This window comes from Aquarana catesbeiana, linkage group LG12 (genome assembly GCF_042186555.1).
Source record: "Aquarana catesbeiana isolate 2022-GZ linkage group LG12, ASM4218655v1, whole genome shotgun sequence".
In the NCBI taxonomy this organism is placed as follows: Eukaryota; Metazoa; Chordata; class Amphibia; order Anura; family Ranidae; genus Aquarana; species Aquarana catesbeiana.
Window position 1 is genome coordinate 188,366,141 of NC_133335.1, and position 23,964 is coordinate 188,390,104.

The following is a 23,964-nucleotide window of genomic DNA, read 5'->3' on the forward strand; positions in this document are numbered from 1 at the left end:
CTGTACCAGCCAAATTTTGTTAAAACAAAGATTTTATTGGGTTTTTTAAAATTTAGATAACAAAAAGGTGCAAAAGGTAATACACAAAGGCCCCCTTTCACATGTAGTGGACGCCACCAGTCCGCCTGCTCAGCTGGGAATCTGTCCGCTGATCCCCACTGAGCAGGCGGATTGGCTTGTCCGTGCCCGCTCTGCTCCGCCTATGCGGAGCGGACACCAACAGAGCCCGCTCTGCTCTATGGGTGGTTGGATGGAAAACGGATCGCCTGTCTGTTTACACCCAACAGCCATCCGATCTGATATACGGATAGGATCCCCATCCATCTGTTTTCAGTGGATAGGATCAGATTGGATGTTGGGTGTTAACGGACACCGGCCACTCCATAGAGGGCAGTGGATGGTCCAATTGGGTCCGCCTAAAAAATTTACAGGCAGACGCGATTGGTCCACCCGTGTGAAAGGGGCCAAAGAAGTGCAATTAAAAGAAAAAAAAAATATATCATAGAAAAACTAGGGTACATCATTTGGCACCGATTACAACTAGAAATTCTTCACTAGCCCAAGGGCAGGTGCAGAGAGTATGCAAATGCAATAACATTATGTCACATAATGCAGATCGGTAGGGAATGTATTGCCTGTTAAGCCGGCCACAGACGGTTCGAATCTTGGCTGGTTCAGCAGGAAACGAACGAGATTCGAACCATGTATGGGCAGACTGAATGTACCAAAGTTGATTGATCAATCAACTTGGGTACATCCAGCCTGCCAGATTTTACATGCAAAAATTAATAATCACTGTGTTCTACCCACGCCAGGAGAACACAATGGTTCCACAGGGGTTTTCTTTCCTATAGTTGCAGGAAATAAAAATCGGTCCAGCCTAAGGTTGTACACCCCGAGCGAAGAAGAAAAAGGAAAAAAAAAAAATGGGGGGCAGGGAGGGGAAGAGCTCCAACTTCCAGGACGGGGGGCAGAAAACAGAAAAGAAAGAGAAAAAAGGCATAGCAGGGCAACCATCCGAATTTTGATCAGTCTATGGCCAGCCTAAAGCACCCACCAGAAGATGAAATTCCAGACAGAAGTTTGAACTGACTCTTCCCCACACTTCCAAAAACAAAATTTAAAAAAACCTTACTGGCTAGGAGTTGGGCTTTAACATTCAGAAGGTAGAGAAGTTAGAGGCGATATAAAGAAAAATATATACAGCGGAACCTTGGATTATGAGCCTAATCTGTTCCAGGAGAATGCTTGTAATACAAAGCACTTGCATATCAAAGCGAGTTTCCCCATAGAAGTCAATGGAAAAGAACATAATTAGTTCTGCATTGACTTCTATTACATGTAATACCGCATGTGGTCAGAGTTGGGGGGCGCCAGAGAGCCTTGGAAATACTCGGGGACAGCTCGGCTGAACTCAGAAAGGCTCAGAAACACTTGGGAACGGAGTATTTCCGAGTGTTTCTGAGTATTTCCGAGTGGCTCCGAACTGTTCTGAGTGTCCACGGCGCCTCCGCACCTCTGGCCAAATGCGGTACTGCACACCCCATTAGCTTGAATTCTGCTCGTTTTGTGATACAACACTCGTAAACCGAGTGAGAATTAAAAAAAAAAAAAAAGTTGCTAGTCTTTTAAAACGCTCGTTAACCGCGTTACTCGTAAACCAAGGTTCCACTGGATTATACCCTCCCCCCCCCCAAAAAAAAAAAAAAAAAAAGAAACAGCTTCACATATTAAGAAAAGTATAAAGCACACAATAAATGTACCTGGCCTATGTAATATTCACATATTGTAAATTGATTATAACATTTTTTTTAATCAACACCTTTTTCATCTTCAAAGTGAACTCATTCAAGCATGTTTTCCTTAAATTCATGTGAATGTAAAGCACGGTGTAAACTGTCAGCACACTATAAATGCCTGTAATAAATGAACATCGCTGCTTCCAATTAGAGGAAATGTAAACAACTCACCTGCTGTTCTTGTTTCTGTATTTTCATTATCATAAATTAAATGTTTTGCACCTACGATGACAAATAAAGAAAAACATTTTTACTGTCAAATCTAATAACTGCAATAGAAACAAAAAGTTTCAGCAAACCAAATTATTTTCATTCTTCAAAAATTAAACGTTGCAGGAGGACCAACTTCATAAAACAAGCCTGTTAGATTGGGACACCACAGCAAAGCATTCTTAGACCTTTTCATTGCACGGGCTGCCTGGGAATTTATGAGGAGCACCTGTTCGGAAAATATTTTTTCAAGCTTCAAATATATAGAATAGGAAAATGTGCTATAAGGTTTGCTAGAATAAATGTGACAAAACAAAGGCGGGCAAAACTTGGTCTCCATGCATGCCTTTGGCAATCAAGCAATGTGCTATTCAGGTGATAGAATACAGGGCACACAGGATCAGCTGTGCAGGTAAAGGAACATTATGGGGATGATTTACTAAAATTTGAGAGTGCAAAATCTGGTGCAGCTCTGCATTGAAACCAATCAGATTCCATTTTTTTTGTCAAAGCTTAACAGTACAAGCTGAAATTAGAAGCCGATTGGCTACCACAGGGCTTGACAAATTTGCTTTGACTCTAGGAGCCAGCTAAAAAAAAAAAAAAAAAAAAAAAAAAAAAAAAAAAGTTAGGAGGTAGTTCCCCAAATTTCCCCCTCCTAGTGTAAATCCCCCCCCCCCAATTTCCCAATACAAATCCTCCCTCCCAGTACAAATGCTCTCCCCGAAATCCCCCCTCCTAGTATAAATCTCCCCCCCCCCAATACAACCCCCCTTTCCAATCCCCCTCCTAGCACAAATGCTTTTCCCCGATTCCCCCTTCCTAGTACAAATCCTCCCCCCAAATGCCCCCTCCTAGTACAAATTCCCCACCCCCACAACCCCCCCTCCTAGTAAAACTCCCCCTCCCACACCCCCCCACTTAGTACAAATCCCCCCTAATTCCCACCTCCTAGTACAAATCCCCCCCCAAATCTCCCCCTTCTAGCACAAATCTGCCCCCCACCCCAAATCCCCCCTCCTAGTATAAATCCTCCCAATTCCCACCTAGTACAAATCCCCCCCCCCCCATCCCCAATCACAGCAAAATTCCTCTTTCCCCAAAATCCCCCCCCCCGAATCTCCCTACTATTACAAATCCCCCCTCCTAGTACAAATCCTCCCCCCCAACCCCCTTCCAAGTACAAATCCCCCCCATTTCCCCCTCCTAGTACAAATCCTTTCCCCTAAATCCTCCCTCCTAATACAAATTCCCCCTCCTAGCACAAATGCTGTCCCCGATGTCATCCGGGGGCCCCGCCCCTTGTGACGTCATTGACTGGGGCATGATGGGGTGGTGGCGGCACAAGGGGGTGGGGCCTCCGAAAGTCGTCACCGGTGGCCCCGCCCTATGGCTACATAAGTAATGGCACACAGCGGACCTAGCATTACAGCGGGAGAGAGCGTCAAGACAACGTTGCAAGAACAGAGGAAGAACACAGCGGAGAGGGGAGAATCGGCAGCGGGAGAAGACAGCGGAGAGAAGAAATGCAAAGGCGGCGGAAGAAGACATCAGCAGAGGGAGAAGAACCAAAAGGATGAAGACATTGCCGGAGGGAGAAGAAATCATAAGGAGAAAAGACGCCGGAGCTGCTTTAATTACTTTACCAAAAACCTGTGTACTGTTTTTAGTTTTGACACTTTTTTTGGGGTAAATGAGTATGGGGCACATTGTACCCCTACCCATTCACATAGGGTGGGGGGCCGGCATCTGGGGGCCCCTTTGTTAAAGGGGACTTCCATATTTCGATAAGCCCCCCACCTGCAGACCCTGACCACCACCGACCGGGGTTGTCAGGGAGAGGCCCTTGCTCGCTCCCCCCTTTCCCCCCTTTCCTGGCCTGCAGGGCTGCATGCTCGGATAAGGGTCTGGTATGGCTTTTGGGGGGGGGGGGGGGGACACAATTTTTTTGCCGTGGGGGTTCCCCTTAAAATCCATACCAGACCGAAGAGTATGGTATGCACTTGGGGGGGGGGACCCCATGCCAATTTTTTTTCCATTTTGGCAAAGGTTCCCCTTCAAGATCCTCAGCGCACAAGCACCATCGCAAGTCGGATCATCATAATCAGACTTGTAGTGCACTTCAATTGAAATCAATGGGTTCTCATAGGGAACCAATGATTTTGAATAGAGGCAGAGAAACGCTGCTGAAAGCTAGTGCGGCTAAAGGTGCATTAACACTAATGCAAAAAGCTACTAAAAGCATGTTTTTACAGCTGCTTTTTCCTGGTGTTGGTAGTGGCTTTGCAGTTCGTTTTTTCTAAGCCCTGTGTGCACGAGGCCTTATTGTTGATCGAAATCCATCCTCCCATGTGTGGCCTTTTCGATCTAATGAATTGTCAACTATGGATCAATAACTCCTATCGGAAAAGATCAATCAGAAAAAAACTAGACCATTTGTCAAAGAGTGTATCATTAATACAAAATCTTTTTTTTTCCCTACTTCTTTGATTTAACTGCAGTAAGTAGCCTTACTACAGTGACCTAGAGCTCTAAATGAGATGAATATAACCTGTCCCAGAAATGCATCATGTTTTAGGTTTTATTTACTTACAAATACATTTATTAAAGTGGATGTGAAGGCAGAAGGTTTTCTATCTTAATGTATTCTCTGCATTAAAAGGTAAAAAAAAAACCTTCTCTGAGCAGGATTTTACCCAGCCCCCCTAAATACTTACCTGAGCCCATCTCTATTCAGTGATGTGCACAAGAGCAGCCATTCACTCTGCTCTCTCCCTCCTCACTGGACATGGAGGCAGCAGCGGAAACCATTGACTCCTTCTGCTGTCAATCACAGCCTGTGAGGAGAAAGCGAGGAACGGTGTCAAGCCACGCTGTGTGTGTCTATAGGCACACACAGCGCAGCTTAGGATCAAGCCTGGACAAGTGCCCCTGTAGTAAGCGGCTTGCTGTGGGGGCATTCAGCAGGGGAGATGAGCAACAAGGGCTGGCGGGAGACCCCAGAAGACAAAGATCGGGGCTGCTCGAGGGAAAACGATTGCATAGAGCAGGGAAGTATAACATGTTTATTATTTTAAAAAACAAACAAAAAAAAAAAAAACCATTTACAATCACTTTAAACGTATAAGGCCCCTTTTTCACATGATCGGACCATTCAGTTTTGACGGCGGACCTGAACAGGCGCTCCACTTTAGTCTATGGAGCGACGGATGTCAGCAGAGACATGTCCGCTGACATCCGACCCGGTCCGATCCGCTAAAAGCAGACGGATGGCCCTACGTCCAGGTCCGTCGCTGGCCGATCGGATCGGGTGAGATCTGATGAAAACGGACATGCTGTCCGTTTTCATTCGATCCCTCCATAGGCGGCAGCGGCGCCTGACAAGCCCCTCCCTGCTCAGTGAGCAGAGAGGGACCTGTCATCCCCCGGCTCAGCGGAGATCAATGGAGAGATCTCCCGCTGAGCCGGCGGGCCGAGGCGGACTCTGTTGAAGCGGAGTCCGCCTCCTGTGAAAGGGGTCTTAAAATTAGTGTTACATCAAGCTATCCTAGAGAAATGGACAACTGAATAAACCTTGGGTTGATTTACTAAAACCAGAGAGTGCAAAATCTGGTGCAGCCCTGCACAGAAACCAATCAGCTTCTGTTTTTTTTGTCAAAGCTCCCCACTGCTGCTGCCAGCGGAAAGCAACCGCGCCCCACTGCTGCTGCCAGCGGAAAGCAACCGCGCCCCACTGCTGCTGCCAGCGGAAAGCAACCGCGCCCCACTGCTGCTGCCAGCGGAAAGCAACCGCGCCCCACTGCTGCTGCCAGCGGAAAGCAACCGCGCCCCACTGCTGCTGCCAGCGGAAAGCAACCGTGCCCCACTGCTGCTGCCAGCGGGAAGCAACCGTGCCCCACTGCTGCTGCCAGCGGGAAGCAACCGTGCCCCACTGCTGCTGCTAATGGAAAAAAGTACATAGTGTTTATGGTTAGGAGGAGGAGAAGGAGGAATAGTGCCCCAATGTCAGTGGAAGAAATAGTGTGCCACTTTGTTACGGGAGGGAATCGCACCCCACTGTTGGGGTCAGTGAAAGGACACCACTACTTTATATTTATTCCCCTCATCTCCTCCCTCAATCCCCAGCAGCAACATATTAGATTATGTGGAGAGGTGAAGGGAAGGGCTGAGAAGCTGGGCCAGCACAGAGTAAATTAGACACTCATAGATGAGGAGATAGCTATTAAAAGCAAGGAGGGAGAGCGCTGTGCTGGGAAGCAGATTTTTGTGAATTTGTCAAAATTGGTTAGCAAGTCCAGAAGCACAAAAATTCAGCAAACATTTAAAATGCTTGCTTTTTTGTGTTTTGAGACACAATTTTGGTGAGAGAGCCTCTTTAAAGTCTATTAAAGAGAGATTGCAATTGTTTGTTTTGGCACCACAGACTGTCTTTCTTGTAGACACAAGGCCCAGTATGTTTAGTTACATACGACATATTCTCAGGCCTCGCTTCTATTAGCGGATGTGTGGAGGTGACATGTCCACTTTAAGCACTGCAGGCCTCATGAGAAAAGCAGCGATGTGCAGACAGAGACAGAGGGAGGGGGAATCTCTGTCCTTCACACAGCACATCCCTTACAGGTCTGAACATTAATCTCTTCTTGGCACGGCCACATCGACAGACAGACTTCTCTGCTGCAATGTGCTGAGGAAGTGCTGCCAGCCATGTAGAGAGAGGCGATGCTGCTGTAGGAGAATCTCGCGGGAGCTTGGGATAGAGGAAAAAAAAAAATGAACACAGAGAACAGGGGACGTGTTGTTACTTGCTGCCGCTGTACATCAAGCGAGGGGCATCAAGCATCAAATTGAAACCTATCTGCAGAAAATCACTCAGCACTAGACACCTGCTTTTCTCCTCAATGTCCAGAGCTTCATAATAAAGCCAACATCAGATTTCCTCATCAGATATATAACATCACATCAGATATCATCATTTATTTTTCCAGCACTGGACAGAGTTAAAAGAAACAGCTGGAAAACGCATCAAAACATGAACGATTAATGCAAAACTGCGACCAAATATCCATACAAGTTTACAGCCCCCTTTGCCGCAACCTCCTGGAAAAGGTGGTCCATAAATGAGGAGATGGCGCCACAATACATTTTTGGGGCTATTGAGAGACGTCTATGGGCGTTTGAAACATGAACAATCGTAGCATAGAACACAGACAGAACGGCTTCGGGAGGGCAAGGAAAATGACAGACTCGAAAGTTCCATCTGACTTTCAGTTCACCTCTGCCAATAGTGCCGAGATAAATGTAGATTACCCGGCACACATGAGAGCACTGAACAGTGGATGTGCCCAAGAATTCAGGAATTAAAAAAATATATTATAATAATAATAATAATAATAATAATAATAATAATAATAATAATAAGCACTGCACTGCAAGGGTTAAAAGCTCATTAAGTCTAGGGGTAGAGGAATAAAGATGGCTTAACACCAGGGATCTTCAAACTACGGCCTTCCAGCTGTTGTGGAACTACACTTCGCATGAGGCATTGTAAAATTGACATTCACAGACATAACTAGACATGATGGGAATTGTATTTCCTGAACAATTGGAGGGCCATAGTTTGAAGACCCCTGCCCTACGCTGTCTTTAAAGGCCAATTTCACCTTTTCCCGACCACCCCATAGCAGATATACTGCTTCAGGGCGGCCGTTCTATGCAGAATCACAAATCAGATTTGTCAGAAAACCTTTCCTTTCCTTTCAGAATCAACATTTTCTATGGGACACTATACTACAAAATACTCCCACAAATTCGGGCCATTGATTCAATCAAGACCATGTTGCAAAAATGAACACACCCCAATTAAAAAGTCTTAGGAGCAAAGCTAAAGGTGAGTCTAATTATTCATTAAACATATGATTATAAAAGGGCATTACTTAAGGGGTTTTCTTTGTTCCCATTTCATGCTGGCAGCAATGGCACCACATGTCTCAAGGCCCAAGAAAGAAAATAATTTCTTTACACAAGAAAAGTGAAGGCTACAAGAAGATCAGCAAAGCTTTACTTATCAGTCAGAATACTGAAGAAAAACTGATACAAAAAAAAAAAAAAATGTAACAAAGATGGAACTGCAACCAATTTACAGAGACGTCCAAGGCCATTAACGGAAGTTAACACCTCGACAGGAGCATCTCTTCTGATGAGAGGGTTGAAGAAAATCTCCATGCAAGTTCACTGCAGTTAGCAAAAGTAGAAAGCCAAACTGGGATGATTGTTTCCCGTGACACAATACAGCGTACACTGCAGAGAAATGGCATGCATGGGTGTCGTCCAAAAATAAAACCTCTCCTAAAGTCCATGCACAAATAAGCCCACCTAGAATTTGCCATAGCCCATGCTGAAAAAGAATACTGGGACTCTGGAGTGAGGAGACCAAGATGAGCGTTTTTGGAAGTGGTGGCTTCAAAACTGTTTGGCGTCACAAAGGTGAGGAGTACAAAGAAAAATGCATGGTGCCTACAGTGAAACATGGTGGTGGCAGTATCCTTCTGTGGGGCTGCAATAGTGCTGTTGGTGTCGGGAGCTGCATTTCATTGATGGTATCATGAATTCACAGATGTAGTGCTCTATATTGAAAGAGAAGATGATACCATCACTCCGTGCCCTTGGTCGTCGTGCACTTTTCCAAAATGACAATGATCCAAAACACACATCTAAGGCCACTTTTGCATTTCTGAAGAACAGGGGGAAAAGTGATTCAGTAGCCATGTACTGTATGGTCTCCTGATCTGAACCCAATCGAACACCTATGGTGAATTCTGAAGAGACAAGTTGGGAATCACTCTCCATCCATCCTCCAGGCTCTAAAAGATGTCGTTCTTGAAGAATGGAAAAAAAAAAAAAAAATAGATGTTGCAATATGTCGCCAACTTGTTCATTCCATGCCTAGAAGACTTGGTGCTGTCCTTACAAGTCATGGAGGTCATACAAAATGCCAAAAGTAGTATTTTTTGTTGTGGGGTGTACTCATTTTCGCATCAACTAAATTTGAGTAGAACTGAAGATTTTGTAATGAGCTAAACAAAAATCTCTGTAAAACTCAGTTTGTCAAAATTTTGGAAAATGTTCTTGTGCTCATTGCAATATTGATTAAAATCTTACTTTTCAATATGCTGAGCAGTGTGTGTGTGTATACACATCATTCATATTCTCTGACCAATGCCCAAGAATTCATAAATTGTGCGCATGTGTATATACACATACATATTACACACACACTATATACATACACACACACACACACACACACACACACACAGTTGTGCTCATAAGTTTACATACCCTGGCAAAATTTATGATTTCTTGCCCATTTTTCAGAGAATATGAATGATAAACAAAAACTTTTCTTTCACTCATGGTTAGTGTTTGGCTGAAGCCATTTATTATCAACTGTTTACTCTTTTTAAATCATAATCACAACAGAAACTACCCAAATGACCCTGATCAAAAGTTTACATACCCCAGTTCTTAAAGCGGTGTTCCACCCAAATTTTGAACATTATCTCTATGCATTCTCTTCCTTGCCTAGATGCTGACATGCTGTGTAAAAAAATTTAAATCGCCGTAATTACCTTTTTTTTTTCTAATCTTCTTAGCACTTCCTGGTTTTCCTCCCATGGGAGTAGGCGTGTTTCTAGCCTCTCCCAGACCTCCCACAGTCCCCTGGGAGCTAGTCTCAGGCTTCCCAGCATGCATTGTGCAACAGCGTCATCACAACATCTCGGTGAATGCTGGGAGCACAGCATTCACCGCATCCAGGAAATACATGCTTGTGGGCTTCAAATGCCCACAATGAAGATGGAAACTGCCTTCAGTGAATTTTATAAGTTATTCTTTACAACGAAATCAGACACAGGCGGACTTATTACACAGAACATGTGAGTAGATAATCATGAGAAGAAAAGTTTGTGAATGAACTCCAAAAAAAAAAAAAAAACGATAGATAGGTGGACCCCCGCTTTAAGACCGTGTATTGCCTCCTTTAGCATCAATGAAAGCTTGAAGTCTTTTGTGGTATTTGTGGAGGAGGCTTTTTATCTTCTCAGATGGTAAAGCTGCCCATTCTTCTTGGCAAAAAGCCTCCAGTCCCTGTAAATTCTTAGGCTGTCTTGCATGAACTGCACGTTTGAGATCTCCCCCGAGAGGCTCAATGATATGGAGGTCAGGAGACTGAGATGACCACTCCAGAACCTTCACTTTATTCTGCTGTAGCCAATGACAGGTCGACTTGACCTTGTGTTTTTGATGTTGTCATGTTGGAATGTCCAAGTACACCCTATGTACAGCTTCCTGGCTGATGAATGCAAATGTTCCTCCAGTATTTTTTGATAACATACTGCATTCATCTTGCCATCAATTTTGACCAAATTTCCTGTGCATTTGTAGCTCACACATCCCCAAAACATCAGCGATCCACCTCCGTGTTTCACAATAGGAATGGTGTACCTTTCATCATAGGCCTTGTTGACTCCTCTCCAAATGTAGCCTTTATGGATGTGGCCAAAAAGCAAAATTTTGGTCTCATCACTCCAAATAACTTTGTGCCAGAACGTTTGAGGCTCGACCATGCAGCTCATCTTTCTTCAAGTGCCTCCTTATTGTGCATCTTGAAACAGCCACACCACGTGTTTTCAGAGAGTCCTGTATTTCACCTGAAATTATTTGTGGGTTTTTCTTTGCATCCCGAACAATTTTCCTGGCAGTTGTGGCTGAAATTTTAGTTGGTCTACCTGACCGTGGTTTGGTTTCAACAGAACCCTTCATTTCCACTTCATGATTAGAGTTTGAACACTGCTGATTGGCATTCTCAATTCCTTGGATATCCTTTTTTATATCCCTTTCCTGTTTTATACAGTTCCTACTACCCTTTTCCCCGCAGATCTTTGACAATTCTTTTGCTTTCCCCATGACTCAGAATCCAGAAATGTCAGTGCAGCACTGGATGAAAGATGCAAACAGATCACAGGTGAGGATGGTTACCTTTAATAGCCATTCAAACCCCTTTGTGTCAACTTGTGTACATGTTATCAGGCCAAAATCACCAGGGTATGTAAACTTTTGATCAAGGTCACTTGGGTAGTTTGTTGCGATTAGGATTTAACCACTTCAATACCAGGCACTTTCACCCCCTTCCTGCCCAGGCCAATTTTCAGCGCTGTAACATTTTGAATGACAATTGCGCAGTCATGTAACATTGTACCCATATGAAATTTTGATAATTTTTTCCACACAAATAGAGCTTTCTTTTGGTGGCATTTGATCACCTCTGCGGTTTTTATTTTTTGCTCTATAAAACGAAAAAAGAGCGAGTTTTGGAAAAAAAAAAAAAAAAAGTTAGTACCCGATTGTCCACCGCAATATCGCACTCCCACTATAAGTCAATGATCACCGCAATTGCTAGTATAAAACAATATAAATCCAAATTCCAGTGTATATATATATATATATATATATATACACACACACACACACACACACATATACACACACACACACACAATCGATTGTAGATGCTATAACTTTTGAACGAACCAATCAATATATACACTTATTAGGATTTTGTTTTGAAAATCAGAATCACTCCTAAAGAAAGGAACCAAGGCGATGAAAAGTGGTGCTACCCCCCCTAATGTGGGCATGAAGTGAGTGGTAGCACCCACTCTAATGATGTGGAGTGAACTACATATACCCTAAATCACAATGTAAAAAGTGATGAATGAAAAAAATATATATTAAATGAAAATATACAAATAAAAATAATGGTGAAATTCTAAAAAACACGGCAATCCTGTACGTCTGTTAGAGGAAGGAGAGACGGGTAACGGAGCAGGGATCAGCTGAGGAACGTCTGCTGCGACTGGGTGAGAAGATCGCCGGCATTCATACTCCCTGGGTCCGCCGTGGCCGTCCTGTGCTTTGCTATTGTTGCTGCATGTGCTGCTGTGTTCTGCTGTGATACGGTTCTATTGCTGTGGAGTTAATTGCCCATTTGATTTTATCTACTATGTGAGTGCATGTGTGTGGATTTTAGTTTTGAATTAAATTTTTTAAACGATATTACGCCATTGGAGCATTCTTTTCCTATTTTATATGTGGAATCACTATTTCAAGGACAGTACTCGGTGCACTCAGCGGTGGATATGATTGGTCGCATGATAACCCCCAGGAGAGTGGGTTGAGGTTTTTTGCCGGCCAAACACGAGAGTGGGAGGCCTTATCAGCTGGTGAGTTTGTAATTCACTTGGGAGTGGAATCACGTCACTAAGGTGTGGACATGGAGCAATAGCATCTTTTGGAGTGGAGACACCTGCACTTTTGGAACTTTCTCTACAACATCTCACCATATATGTGGACTATTTTTTCACGGTTTCTCCAACTTCTCAATTCTTTCATATACATATAGATATATATTTACATACATATGTATATATATATATTTTTCCACAATGTATGTATTTTTTCAGTGTATTTATGTAGTACATTATATTGTTTTAGTGTGTTTTTTTCTGGTATTAAGATACTGGGTTGTATTCACTTGTCACGGGGTGTTAATAGCAGTCACTGTTAGTCACATACATGTCATTCATTTGGTTATAGTGTCATGCTAGACTATGTTTGATATGCAATAATGTGTCATCTTTGTTTATTGCATCAGTAGCTGGTGCTTATATGTGTGGGTATCAATACGCACTTGTCCTTTTAGAATTTCACCATTATTTTTATTTGTATATATTCATTTAATATATTATTTTTTTCATTCATCACTTTTTACATTGTGATTTAGGGTATATGTAGTTCACTCCACATCATTAGAGTGGGTGCTACCACTCACTTCATGCCCACATTAGGGGGGTAGTGCCACTTTTCATCTCCTTGGTTCCTTTCTTTAGGGGTCATTCTGATTTTCCATACATATTTTTTTTAGAGTGGCAGCTTTTATTGGGTCATTGTATAGCATACAGAGGCGCAGTGGTGGTAGGACGGGGTCTGGCGGTGTTTTTGTCCACCTACAGTTTTTATAGGATTCTGTTTCACCAAAAATATGTAGCAGAATACATATTGACCTAAATGTATGACGAAATTCGATTTTTGTAAAAAAAAAAAAAAATATATTGGATATATGTGTGTTTTATAGTAAATGGTTTTCTTTTCATAAATTGTCTGTCTTTTTTTTTTTTAATAGCTAAAAAAAAAAAAAAAAAAAAAAAAAAAAAAAAAAAAACCACCACGCAGGAGGTGCTCAAATACCACCAAAAGAAATTACATACATTTTATTTTGGTACAGCGTTGCATGAACATGCAATTGTCAGTTAAAGCAAAAATGGCTTGGTCATGAAGGGGGGTAAATCTTTTGGAGGTCAAGTGGTTAAGGAAAAAATAATATATATAATAAATACTATAAAAAATATTTTTGCCGGTGGCAGATGGAACTTGTACTTTGCTCAATTCACAAATCCCTGCGAATGAAAGAGGCGACTATGCGGGCCCCGCACAGCCACACCAACTTTAAATGTGACAACAGCTCAACAGCTGGGGGGGGGGTGTGATAGGAACCCCCCCTGCTGTTGGGGGGGATGGGGGGCAAGGACGGGAATCCTGGAGCATGTTTTGTCCCAGATACGGGTGTAAAGTCTAACATGTTCCAAACATGAACTTATCCTTTAAGACTGTTCTTGTGGAACCAGCAGAAAATGTACTTAGTGGGTGCCCACTTTACCCGAGTGGCCCAAGAAGGTAGATGAGCTTAAGGAGGCAGGAGAGTGGATGGCGACATGTAAAGATAGATGCGAGTGGTATACCAGTATCTGGGCACCTTGGCAGAAGTACCCCGCTGACGCAGACCCAGTGCCACCCAGCCTGGAGGTTGCATTGTTGGAGCTGGCAGAACCCTCGCTGAGAGTGCCTACCAACTGATGCCCATACCTGAACCCAATTTTTACAGGCCTCTCCGCTGTTGGTGTTTTTCTTTCCGCTTTACGGTCCATGGGGCAACTAGACTAAATGATATTATTTTATTTATTTTTCATTTATCCCCCCCCCCTTTTTTTTATACTATATGTTTTTTTGTTTTTTTTTAAGTTCCTGTTCTTGTAATATATTGTATGTTGCACTGGACGAAGTACTTGACCAATAATCCAAATTGTATTAGCAGGGCTCCTGCCCTGGGTGGCCCTAAAGCCGGGCCTGGGCGGCTGGATGGAGGTTTGATGGGTGGCCTTGTTGCCCCCTTCCTCCAGGAGGTGAAACTGGTCGGGTCCTCTGTGGCTGCCTCACGGGGGGGGGGCACCCTGGAGTTCATGAAGTTGATCATTAGCACAGATTACATACTTACTTAGGGGATACCCCCCTTAGAAATGTTTCTTTATATGCTTCCCTCCTTCCCAAGTTTCCCTACCCAATCCCCAATTTTATGTTTTTGCAGTCCAGACATGGTGATGCGTTTATTTCTGCTAATTTGCAAACCCTCATCAATGAGCTATTGTTGGCTATGTTGTATACCATGTGTCAAAAATAAAGATATTAAAAGAAAAAAAAAAACCACAACCATCAAATTTGACCCCATGGACTGGTAGAAAACAGAACACATTCTGGAAACAGAAATTTTGAAACAAAGTTATGGTGTATGGCCAGCTTTGCTGTACTGTATCTGCGGAAGAGCAGCATGGTCACCCTAGACTGTTTGCTGGATTCAAACTACCAACACATTCCCCTCTCCTCATCTCTATTATTGTGTATTTAAAGTGGTGTTCTGCCCAAAAAAAAAAAAAAAAATTTAAAAGCCAGCAGCTACACATACTGCAGCTTCTGGCTTTTAACAATAGGACACTTACCTGTCCTGGAGTCCAGCGATGTCGGCACCGCAGCTGATGTTTCCATCAACTGTCGGGTGCTGCTGCCGCCGCCAGTGCACTAGTGGAATCCGGCAGCGTAGCCTTACGGCTTCATGCCAGGAACCCTACTGCGCATGCGCAAGGTCCCACTCCTCTGTCCTACTGGCGCGGCGACAGGGAGGGGAGGAGGAGGGAGCCCCGCGGTGATGTCACGGGTCGCGGCCCGGACTCCCGGAAGTGGGAACAGGATACCAGTTAAAGACAGGTATCTCCCGCCCCCCCCCAAAAGGTGCCAATTGTGGCACTGGAGGGGGAGAGGAGACAAATGAGCGGAAGTTGCACTTTTGGGTGAAACTCCGCTTTAAGAGGTTAAGACTTGCTGTTAGGTGTGGGGGAGGGTAAAAAATGTTTGAGCTGTGTTTTTAGCACCCCCCTCCTCACTTAAGCTACAAAGGCAGCAGCATCGCACCCAAGTTAAAAATGATCACTCCGGTCGCGTTTGGCTGGCAGTAAATGCCCCACAACTGTGCTATGTATACAGTTGCAGCAGGCTGGTGCGACAATTACAGGATTAGAACAAGCAGTGAGGGAGCATCACACAGAGGGAGAGTGCAAGCCAATCAGGCTCTAATGCACTGCACAATGTTTTTTTCAAAAAACTAAGAGCTTGGTTACAGTAGGTGAGAGCAGAGTGATGAGCTTATCATTGCACTAAGGCGCGATCATCAAATCATCTGGCTGGGAGCAGGGAGTTACATAAATGTGTTCTCTCTGCCTTTTTTTGTGAGCCAGCAAAGATAAGCTTGCAAAAACAAGCTTAATGAACCAGAGTATGACGGAATATTACTATATAAAGAACCTTGTGGTAAGCATTAGACTAGACACGGGCGGAGGCTCTCTTGAAGGAGTCTGATGACCTTATACACTTTATTACCAAAAGTATTGGGACGCCTGACTTTACACACATGAACTTTAATGGCATCCCAGTCTTAGTCCGTAGGGTTCAATATTGAGTTGGCCCTCCCTTTGCAGCTATAACAGTTTCAACTCTTCTGGGAAGGCTGTCCACAAGGTTTAAGAGAGTAACTATGGGAATGTTTGACCATTCTTCCAGAAGAGTATTTGTGAGGTCAGGCACTGATGTGGACGAGAAGGCCTGGCTTGCAGTCTCCACTCTAATTAATCGCAAAGGTGTTCTATCAGATTGAGGTCAGGACTCTGTGCAGGCCAGCCAAGTTCCTCCACCCCAAACACGCTCATCCATATCTTTATTTACCTTGCTTTAGGGCCAAGCCCAACCCCTGAAAAAATCCTACACCATAATCCCGCCCTCCACCAAATGATTTGGATCAGTGCACAAAGCAAGGTCCACAAAGACATGGATGAGTGGGTTTGAGGTGGAAGAACTTGGCTGGCCTGCACAGAGTCCTGACCACAACCTGATAGAACATCTTTGAGGATGAATTAGAGCGGAGACTGCGAGCCAGGCCTTCTTGTCCAACATCAGGGCCTGACCTCACAAACGCGCTTCTGGAAGAATGGTCAAACGTTCCCATAAACACACTCCTAAACCTTTGGACAGCCTTCCCAGAAGAGTTGAGCTGTTGGGCCAACTCCATATTGAACCCTACAGACTAAGACTGGGGTGCCATTAAAGTTAATATGCGTGGAAAGGCAGGTGTCCCAATACTTTTGGTAAGATAGTGTATTTGCCTTTGTGAAATCTGTGTGCAGGAGGTGCACAAAAAGGCTTGATAAATGCCATGTTATACTGGTATGCCATGCACAGATGCATCTATCGAAATACAATAACAAACCGGTAATAGTTTGCAGCATACCAGTTCTTGGATACAGTGGCTGTATTAGTTTGGTTTTTTCAGGCTCTCTCATCCCTTTATTTCACAGGGTGATCCTGCCAGTTTGTGTCCTAGGCTGACAGCACTCACTTACTGTACTGTGTCTATGGAGGAGCAGCTTTGCATGCAAGACAAAAGTGTGCAAGTACTTCAGAACATGTCCCTCTCTCCCCATGTGCACATGATGGAGGAGGTGTTCTGTGGTTTACATAGTTGAACTGAGCAAGACTAATAACACTACAGAGTGCACAGGACATAGCACTGGATTACTGGCAGGATCAACAAGTTTTTATTATATTGAAAAATCGGTGATCAAGTGCCGCGCAAAAAAAACTTGATAGACCACCACTGCGCTCTAGTGCAAAACCAAACAATAACTATAGCTGCCAACTTATAAGAGGTGATGTGAAATAGTATTTTAAATGAATAAAATAGTGGCACTGTAAATCACATGAATAATTTATATGTACTGATAGCTAGTGAAATAGAATACAACAACATTTGGTGCTATTGCTATACCAATATAAAGTCCGTGATACTTCCAAATGACTATCTTTCCATTAGTGACCAGGAGAGTATAAAAACAGTGACAAATAATAAATATGAATAAGCAGTCCATGCAATATTATATAGGTAAACTGATGAGGAAAAGTCCATGCAAAGTACTGTGCAAAAAGTGAATCTGAAAAGCAATCTTCCTATGCCATAAAGGTCTCCTCCACCACACCGGTTGTGATTGTGATCCACTCATATGGAGACGCGCTCACCAGAAAATATTGCTTTGCACTCTCATGCTCGGCGTGTAGGCAATATTAAAGCCCCCCCCCGGGGGACTACTTAAAGGTAAATGAAGTTGCGATCACAGCATATGGAACTCTTCAATTAACAGCAATCATCATCGTGAAGAGGTACACTGACATGAAAAGAAACAGTGCCTCCAATAGTGTGATACAGTTGAGAGCATTTATTGAAATACACACAAGATCTTCTATCATTGTACTCACATTCTTGCAATTTTAAAAGGCATAAAAAGTAAGAGGAGATCGTTGGATCCTCAGCAATACAAGGTATTGTGCAGAGCGCAATACATCACACGTTACAAAACAGATGCTGGGTTGCCATAGAGCCACGCCCCCGACATGTTTCGTCATTCCGACTTCTTTACAGGATCCTATCACACTATTGGAGGCACTGTTTCTTTTCATGTCGGTATACCTCTTCACGATGAGGATTGCTGTTAATTGAAGAGTTCCATCTGCTGTGATCGCAACTTCATTTATCTTGAGTAGTCCCCCGGGGGGGCTTTAATACTGCCTACACGCCGAGCATGAGAGTGCAAAGCAATATTTTCTGGTGAGCGCGTCTCCATATGAGTGGATCACAATCACAACCGGTGTGGTGGAAGAGACCTTTATGGCATAGGAAGATTGCTTTTCAGATTCACTTTTTGCACAGTACTTTGCATGGACTTTTCCTCATCAGTTTACCTATATAATATTGCATGGACTGCTTATTCATATTTATTATTTGTCACTGTTTTTATACTCTCCTGGTCACTAATGGAAAGGTAGAGTCATTTGGAAGCATCACGGACATTATATTGGTATAGCAATAGCACCAAATGTTGATGTATTCCATTTCACTAGCTATCACTACATATAAATTATTCATGTGATTTACAGCGCCACTATTTTATTTATTTAAAATACTATTTCATGAGTTTTTATTATAAACAATATATTTAACAGACTGAAAGGGAGCAATAAAGAGTGATTCATTGTTGGGGTTTACATACACTTTAATCTCTTCCCAACCACGCTATAGTCGAATGACTGCTACAGCGCGGTCACACATTTCCAGGACGATGTCTGTTGACATCCACCCGTGATCCGCTTCACACGTGCCCCTGTGGCACACGTCCTTCGGACACAGCTGATCACTGATCAAGGTAAGGAGCCAATCACAGCAGCTCTTTTATCATGTGACCAATCACAGCTGATCGCAGTGTAAACAGGATTTGCTGGCTATCTGCATTCCTCTCCTCACGCTGACAGCGCTTGGAGAGTCGGTAAGTGGATAACCACGCAGGGGACGTCTACACTGATAATCAGGGCACTGATCATCACTGTCCTGATTATCAGTGCAGCCCCAATAGTGCCCATCACTGAGGGAGAAAAATTAGGTACAAAATTGTATAAAACAGAAAAGAAGAAAAGCTATTTTTCAAAAAATTGTTGGTATTTTTTGCTTGTTTATCAAAAAATAAAAACCCCAGTGGTGATTAACTACCACCAAAAGAAAGCTCTATCTGTCTCAAAAAAAATTATAAATATTTCCTTTTGGGGACAGTGTTGGATGACCGGGCAATTGTCATTCAAAGTGCAACAGCACTGAACGCTGAAAATTGGTTGGGCAGGAAGGGGGTGAAAGTGTCCAGTAGACAAGTGGTTAAGATATATTCTAGCTTGCAAGATTACCTGGCTCCCTTCTGTACTTGTGGGTCTCAACCTTGCTGCTGCATTCTGCATAATGTAAAACAAATGTAAACTTCAACAGCAAAGTGCAAAACCCTCATGAGAGCCACATCAGGTACCTCAGGTGTAGATACCTCTCTGCTGGAGTCCAGAATAGTGTAGAATTCACCCTGTTGGCATCTAACCAAAGAATGCTGCTTGTGTACACCAAGGAATGCCAGTGGTGTAATATTACCCTAAATAAGCATTTTCATTTCTTCTGCAACATAAAAAGATTTTGATTTCTCTTTTACAAATGGAACCTATTAATAGCTGGTTGGACAATACAGGACATTGACATTTTGTATACTTCTGTACATTCATTTTTGCACAGGTTAAAGAGATAAAACATGATTCACTTTCCTTTCCATCAACAAAACATAACTAAACATAGCTGCATCCTGAAGCCCAACGGAAACTCAAAACCTGCAGACGTTCAATTATTATTATTATGAGATCCTTGATGCTGGCTATACATTAGGAGGGAAAATGCCAAACAATACTAAGATAATTTATAATAATTGTTTGTTTTTTTACACCTTTCATCTAGGTCCACCCACCCCAACTAAATTTTAAATTTTTTTTTTATAAATAAACAAGAGTATGAAAGGTCAGTCAATTTTTGGTGCACTCTTTTGTGCAAAGTGGACTGCTACCCATTTAGCAACAGTCTTTCTGTGCATTTGCGGCTCTGCATATAGAATTTGGGAAGCAAATGGACAGATCTGTAAAAGGTCTACAAAAGATTTAAACCTTTTTTTTTTTAAATAACAAACATGTTATACAAAACTATTGCACAGAGCAACCCTGATCCTTTTCTTCTGGGTTCCCCCCTGACCCCTCCTCTTCATCGGGTGCCCCCACAGAAAGCCGCTTTCTATGGGGGCACCCCATGCGGGCTCACTTCAGAGTCATGCTGCTGCATCTATTGACACAGACAGTGGGACTCTGCCCCGCCCCCTCTTCTGTGTCACAGCTTTTGATTGACAGCAGCGGGAGCCATCAATCTGTCCAATGAGGAGAGCAGCAACGGCTGGAGCTGCCGCGCTTGTGCACACCGCTGGATCAGATCAGGCTCAGGTAGGGAAAGGGGGGGGGGGGGGGTGCTGCAGCACAGGTTTTTCACCTTAATGCATTAAGGTGGAAAACCTTAAGGCTTTACAAACATCTTAAGGGCTTGTTCATACTATGTGTGGAGACCTGTGTTTTTCCAGCATTGGATAAATGCAGGTTACCACTAGGACACACAGAAAACAATTCATTTCTATGTGCCCCATTCATATCACAATGTGGGTGGTGTGTGCATGGTGCGTTGCAGTGCAGAAAAAAAAATGCAGCATGTGTGCATTTTTCCGCCCCGGCACTAGACGACACTGCATATGACCACACAGCAGCAGAACACATTGTGCCGCTGTGCAGTGACACAAATGAAGTGTCAATACATGACGACATTTCAAATAAATTTGAGGGAAAAAAAAAAAACAAACAAGCAGTGCAATACACTGAAATGAGCATCAGCATCATACTGCTCCTTGCTGAAGCCAGCACTGCACTAGCCTGTATGGTAAACGCTGAGTTTCAGTCATGCCATACTTTATGCAATTTTCTTTCCTTCAACTATGGGTTGAAGGAAAGAAAATTGCTTGATTCCCTCATCAACACAGTCAGTGTTGATGGGGGAATCCTTCCCACTGCGCTATTACATTCCGACAGTGAGAGCTTTCTCAGCTGTCAGAATACAATGATCACTGCTGTTGGCTATACCCACCAGCAGTGATCAACTTCACTACAACTTCGACTTCAGTACAACCAGCCTGCTCATAGATGGGTCGTAATTTGCCCGGTTCCTGCTGAGCTGTACCCCCATTGACGTCTAATACAACGAAACATACGTCGGGTGGAGAAAATAGTGACCCGGAGATAGTTTCCAAGTCATTAATATCGTATAGGGCCTTTTTGAAGGCAGATTTACTTTATACCCACACAGTGAGGAGTGAGCTCACTAAAGCGATATTAGACCCTAAAAAAGGTCTCATTATTAGGCAAGAGGATTTTTTTTTTTTTTATTCATCTCAGAGTGGAGCACTTGTTGGTGATCACCTGCAGCACTAAGGAATGAGAATGCACACGTGTTGAGCACTACTTTCAATAAATTATATTTTGGACTTTAATTTTCTTTTTTTGGAGGGGATTTTGCACTTTCAGGTTTTATTTTGTTGCAGTGCAATTTTACAGTATCAGAGGGGAACTTTCTGAACGAAGCTGAACCCATAGTAAATCTCTTTTATAAAGTGTCTCACTGCTCCTGTTTATTGTGGAGCAAAGGAAATGATATATGATCCATGTCTCCAATAGAAAATCTCAAAATCTGTTGGACAGGTATCAAACACAGGAGCGAAATACACCCAACAGGCAACAGTAAAAGCTACATATTCTAAAACACTGAGAAAGGTTTATAACCAATATTAATAAGTTATTCAGTCTTGGTAGCCTTGAGGGAGATTATTTCTTAAATCTAGCCCAGGTGACTGGTATTGGGCAGATGAAAAAAAAAGTTTGCAAATGTGCCTTAAAAAAAAAAAAAAAAAAAAAAATCTAAATCAGGCAATACATACAGTTTAATATATAAAAAAATAAATAATAAAAAAAAAAAAAAAAACACCCCGTACACACACCACAATAGTACAGGTGTACTTTGTTTCTGAAAATCCCATACGGGTCCCCTCCCCACTTAGTGATTATTCCAAATACCAGACCTTCAATGCAGTGCAATCAACCCCTTTACACTACTTGGCCCCTCAGTGCATGTTCACATTTTCTACTGGTGCTCCAGTTTGCGGACATGACTACAAACTCTATAGAGATGAGAATTTTGAGAAACAAGGAAAAGCACATATCACAGAGTCCCCTTTTCCTCCTCTATCTGCCACTTCTCCAATGGATTGCAACATACAGTAAAACCTTGGATCGAGAGCATAATTCGTTCCAGAAGCATGCTTGCAATCCAAAGCACTTGTATATCAAAGAAATAATGGAAACTCAGATGATTAGTTCCACAACCATTTATTCAAAGTCCTTCACTTTACAGTCCATATAAAAAGATTATAGCAATGTGATAGGTTGTGGAACCATAAAATGTCCATCCACAAATGGAAGCCTCCACAAGGGGATTAGAAGCAAAATCCAGCAAAACCTTGGTTTGAGAGTAACTTGGTTTGAGAGCGTTTGAAAGCAGCATTTTTTAATAAACTTGTGACTTGATATACAAGCAGTGTCATGTCACAATTGAGTATAAAAGAAAAGAAAGACTCCTCTAAGTGTAGCAATATGGTTACATTTATTGAAGGTACAACATTTAGCAACTCCCATGGTTGACCATCGCACTGCCGGGTCTCACCGCTGTCAGTCTGCAATAGTGACCAGGAAGACTACCCTGCAGTAGAGCGATCTGAAAGCAAGGCTTAAAACGCTCGTGGAGCGCAGCGCGGAAGGGATGACACTGATGGCGGTGCGGGGGATGGTCTATGTGGACAGCTTTATCCCAGATGCCTGCATACTTAGATGTGCCTCTTAATCACCAACCATGTGAGTTGCCAAATGTTATACCTTCATTAAATGTAACCATGTTGCTACACTTAGAGGAGTCTTTCTTCTCTTTTATACTCAATTGTGACATGACACTACTTGTATATCAAGTCACAATTTATTAAAAAATGCTGCTTTCAAACGCTCTCAAACCAAGGTTTTACTGTATTTCTTTTTGTTTACATTCTGTGGATATATATTATGCCAGCTTATTAGGTAGCACTTCAGAGTACACAGAACCCTACCCTTCATGGAGTTTACAATTTATTATTCCCTATATACACACATTGTATGGTCAAGTTTAGTGGTGACCCAATCAACGTATCGGTCTGAATAGTTGGAGAAAACCCAGCAGTCAGTCGCAATAAAAATATAACTCCTTGTAGACCGTGTCAATGGGGAATTTCCTGTAGCACAATGGAAGTGCAACAACTGAGTGGCCGCTGGCTTTCACCCACTTATTGCAATTCCACTTTGTCTTGTGGTCATGTTGTCATGGCAAGACATTAACTTATCCCGCAGATTATTTTGCACTGTGATAGTCTGATCTCTGAAGGGTCAGCATCTCCTTACATTACAAGCTAATCAGCTTCTACACAAAGATTAAATCTCCGTAAATTAACTCTGCTGCCTGTCTTTCTATTCTGAGAAAATCATTAGGGCTTTTCTCCAGGGATACAACCTTGCAATACTGTAATATATCCCCAAAAAGGACTGATGAAACATGTACAACACATGTGCCATTACATGCAGGTGGGAGCACATCTTAACCTACAAGTTGCCCTATTATGTCTGACATCACAAAGGGAGGGAAAATGACTACAAAAAAGAAGAGGTAGTCGAGCAAGGTGGAACGCTCCTTCAGATAAAAGGCATGCAGGATCAACAGCCAGACTTTTCAAAGGCCTCAATCCTAACATACTAATACTTGAGTGCCCACTTATAAAAACGTACTGAGCTCCATCTGCTAAGCTGGCACATGCCAACTCCGAGTCAAGAGCCTATCTTCCTGTTTGGTATCATCAAACATCCTCCTCCTGGAAAAGTCAAACATCCTCCTCCTGGAAAAGTCATACAATTTTTGTGCTCATAATTGAGAAATCTTAAATAAGGT

At 42.9% G+C, this 23,964-nt stretch overlaps 1 protein-coding gene across 4 annotated transcripts in view; it reads right to left on the minus strand.

Annotated features, from left to right (window-relative positions):
- CHD6 (chromodomain helicase DNA binding protein 6) overlaps positions 1-23,964 on the minus strand; it is a 218,600-nt gene that overhangs the window by 158,068 nt on the left and 36,568 nt on the right. For all 4 annotated transcript variants that reach the window (XM_073606328.1, XM_073606324.1, XM_073606325.1 and 1 more), the window contains one exon: positions 1,971-2,021. In XM_073606328.1, coding sequence (XP_073462429.1) covers positions 1,971-2,003 — 33 coding nt within the window. In that variant the 5' untranslated portion in view covers positions 2,004-2,021. The remainder of the gene's footprint in view (positions 1-1,970; positions 2,022-23,964) is intronic.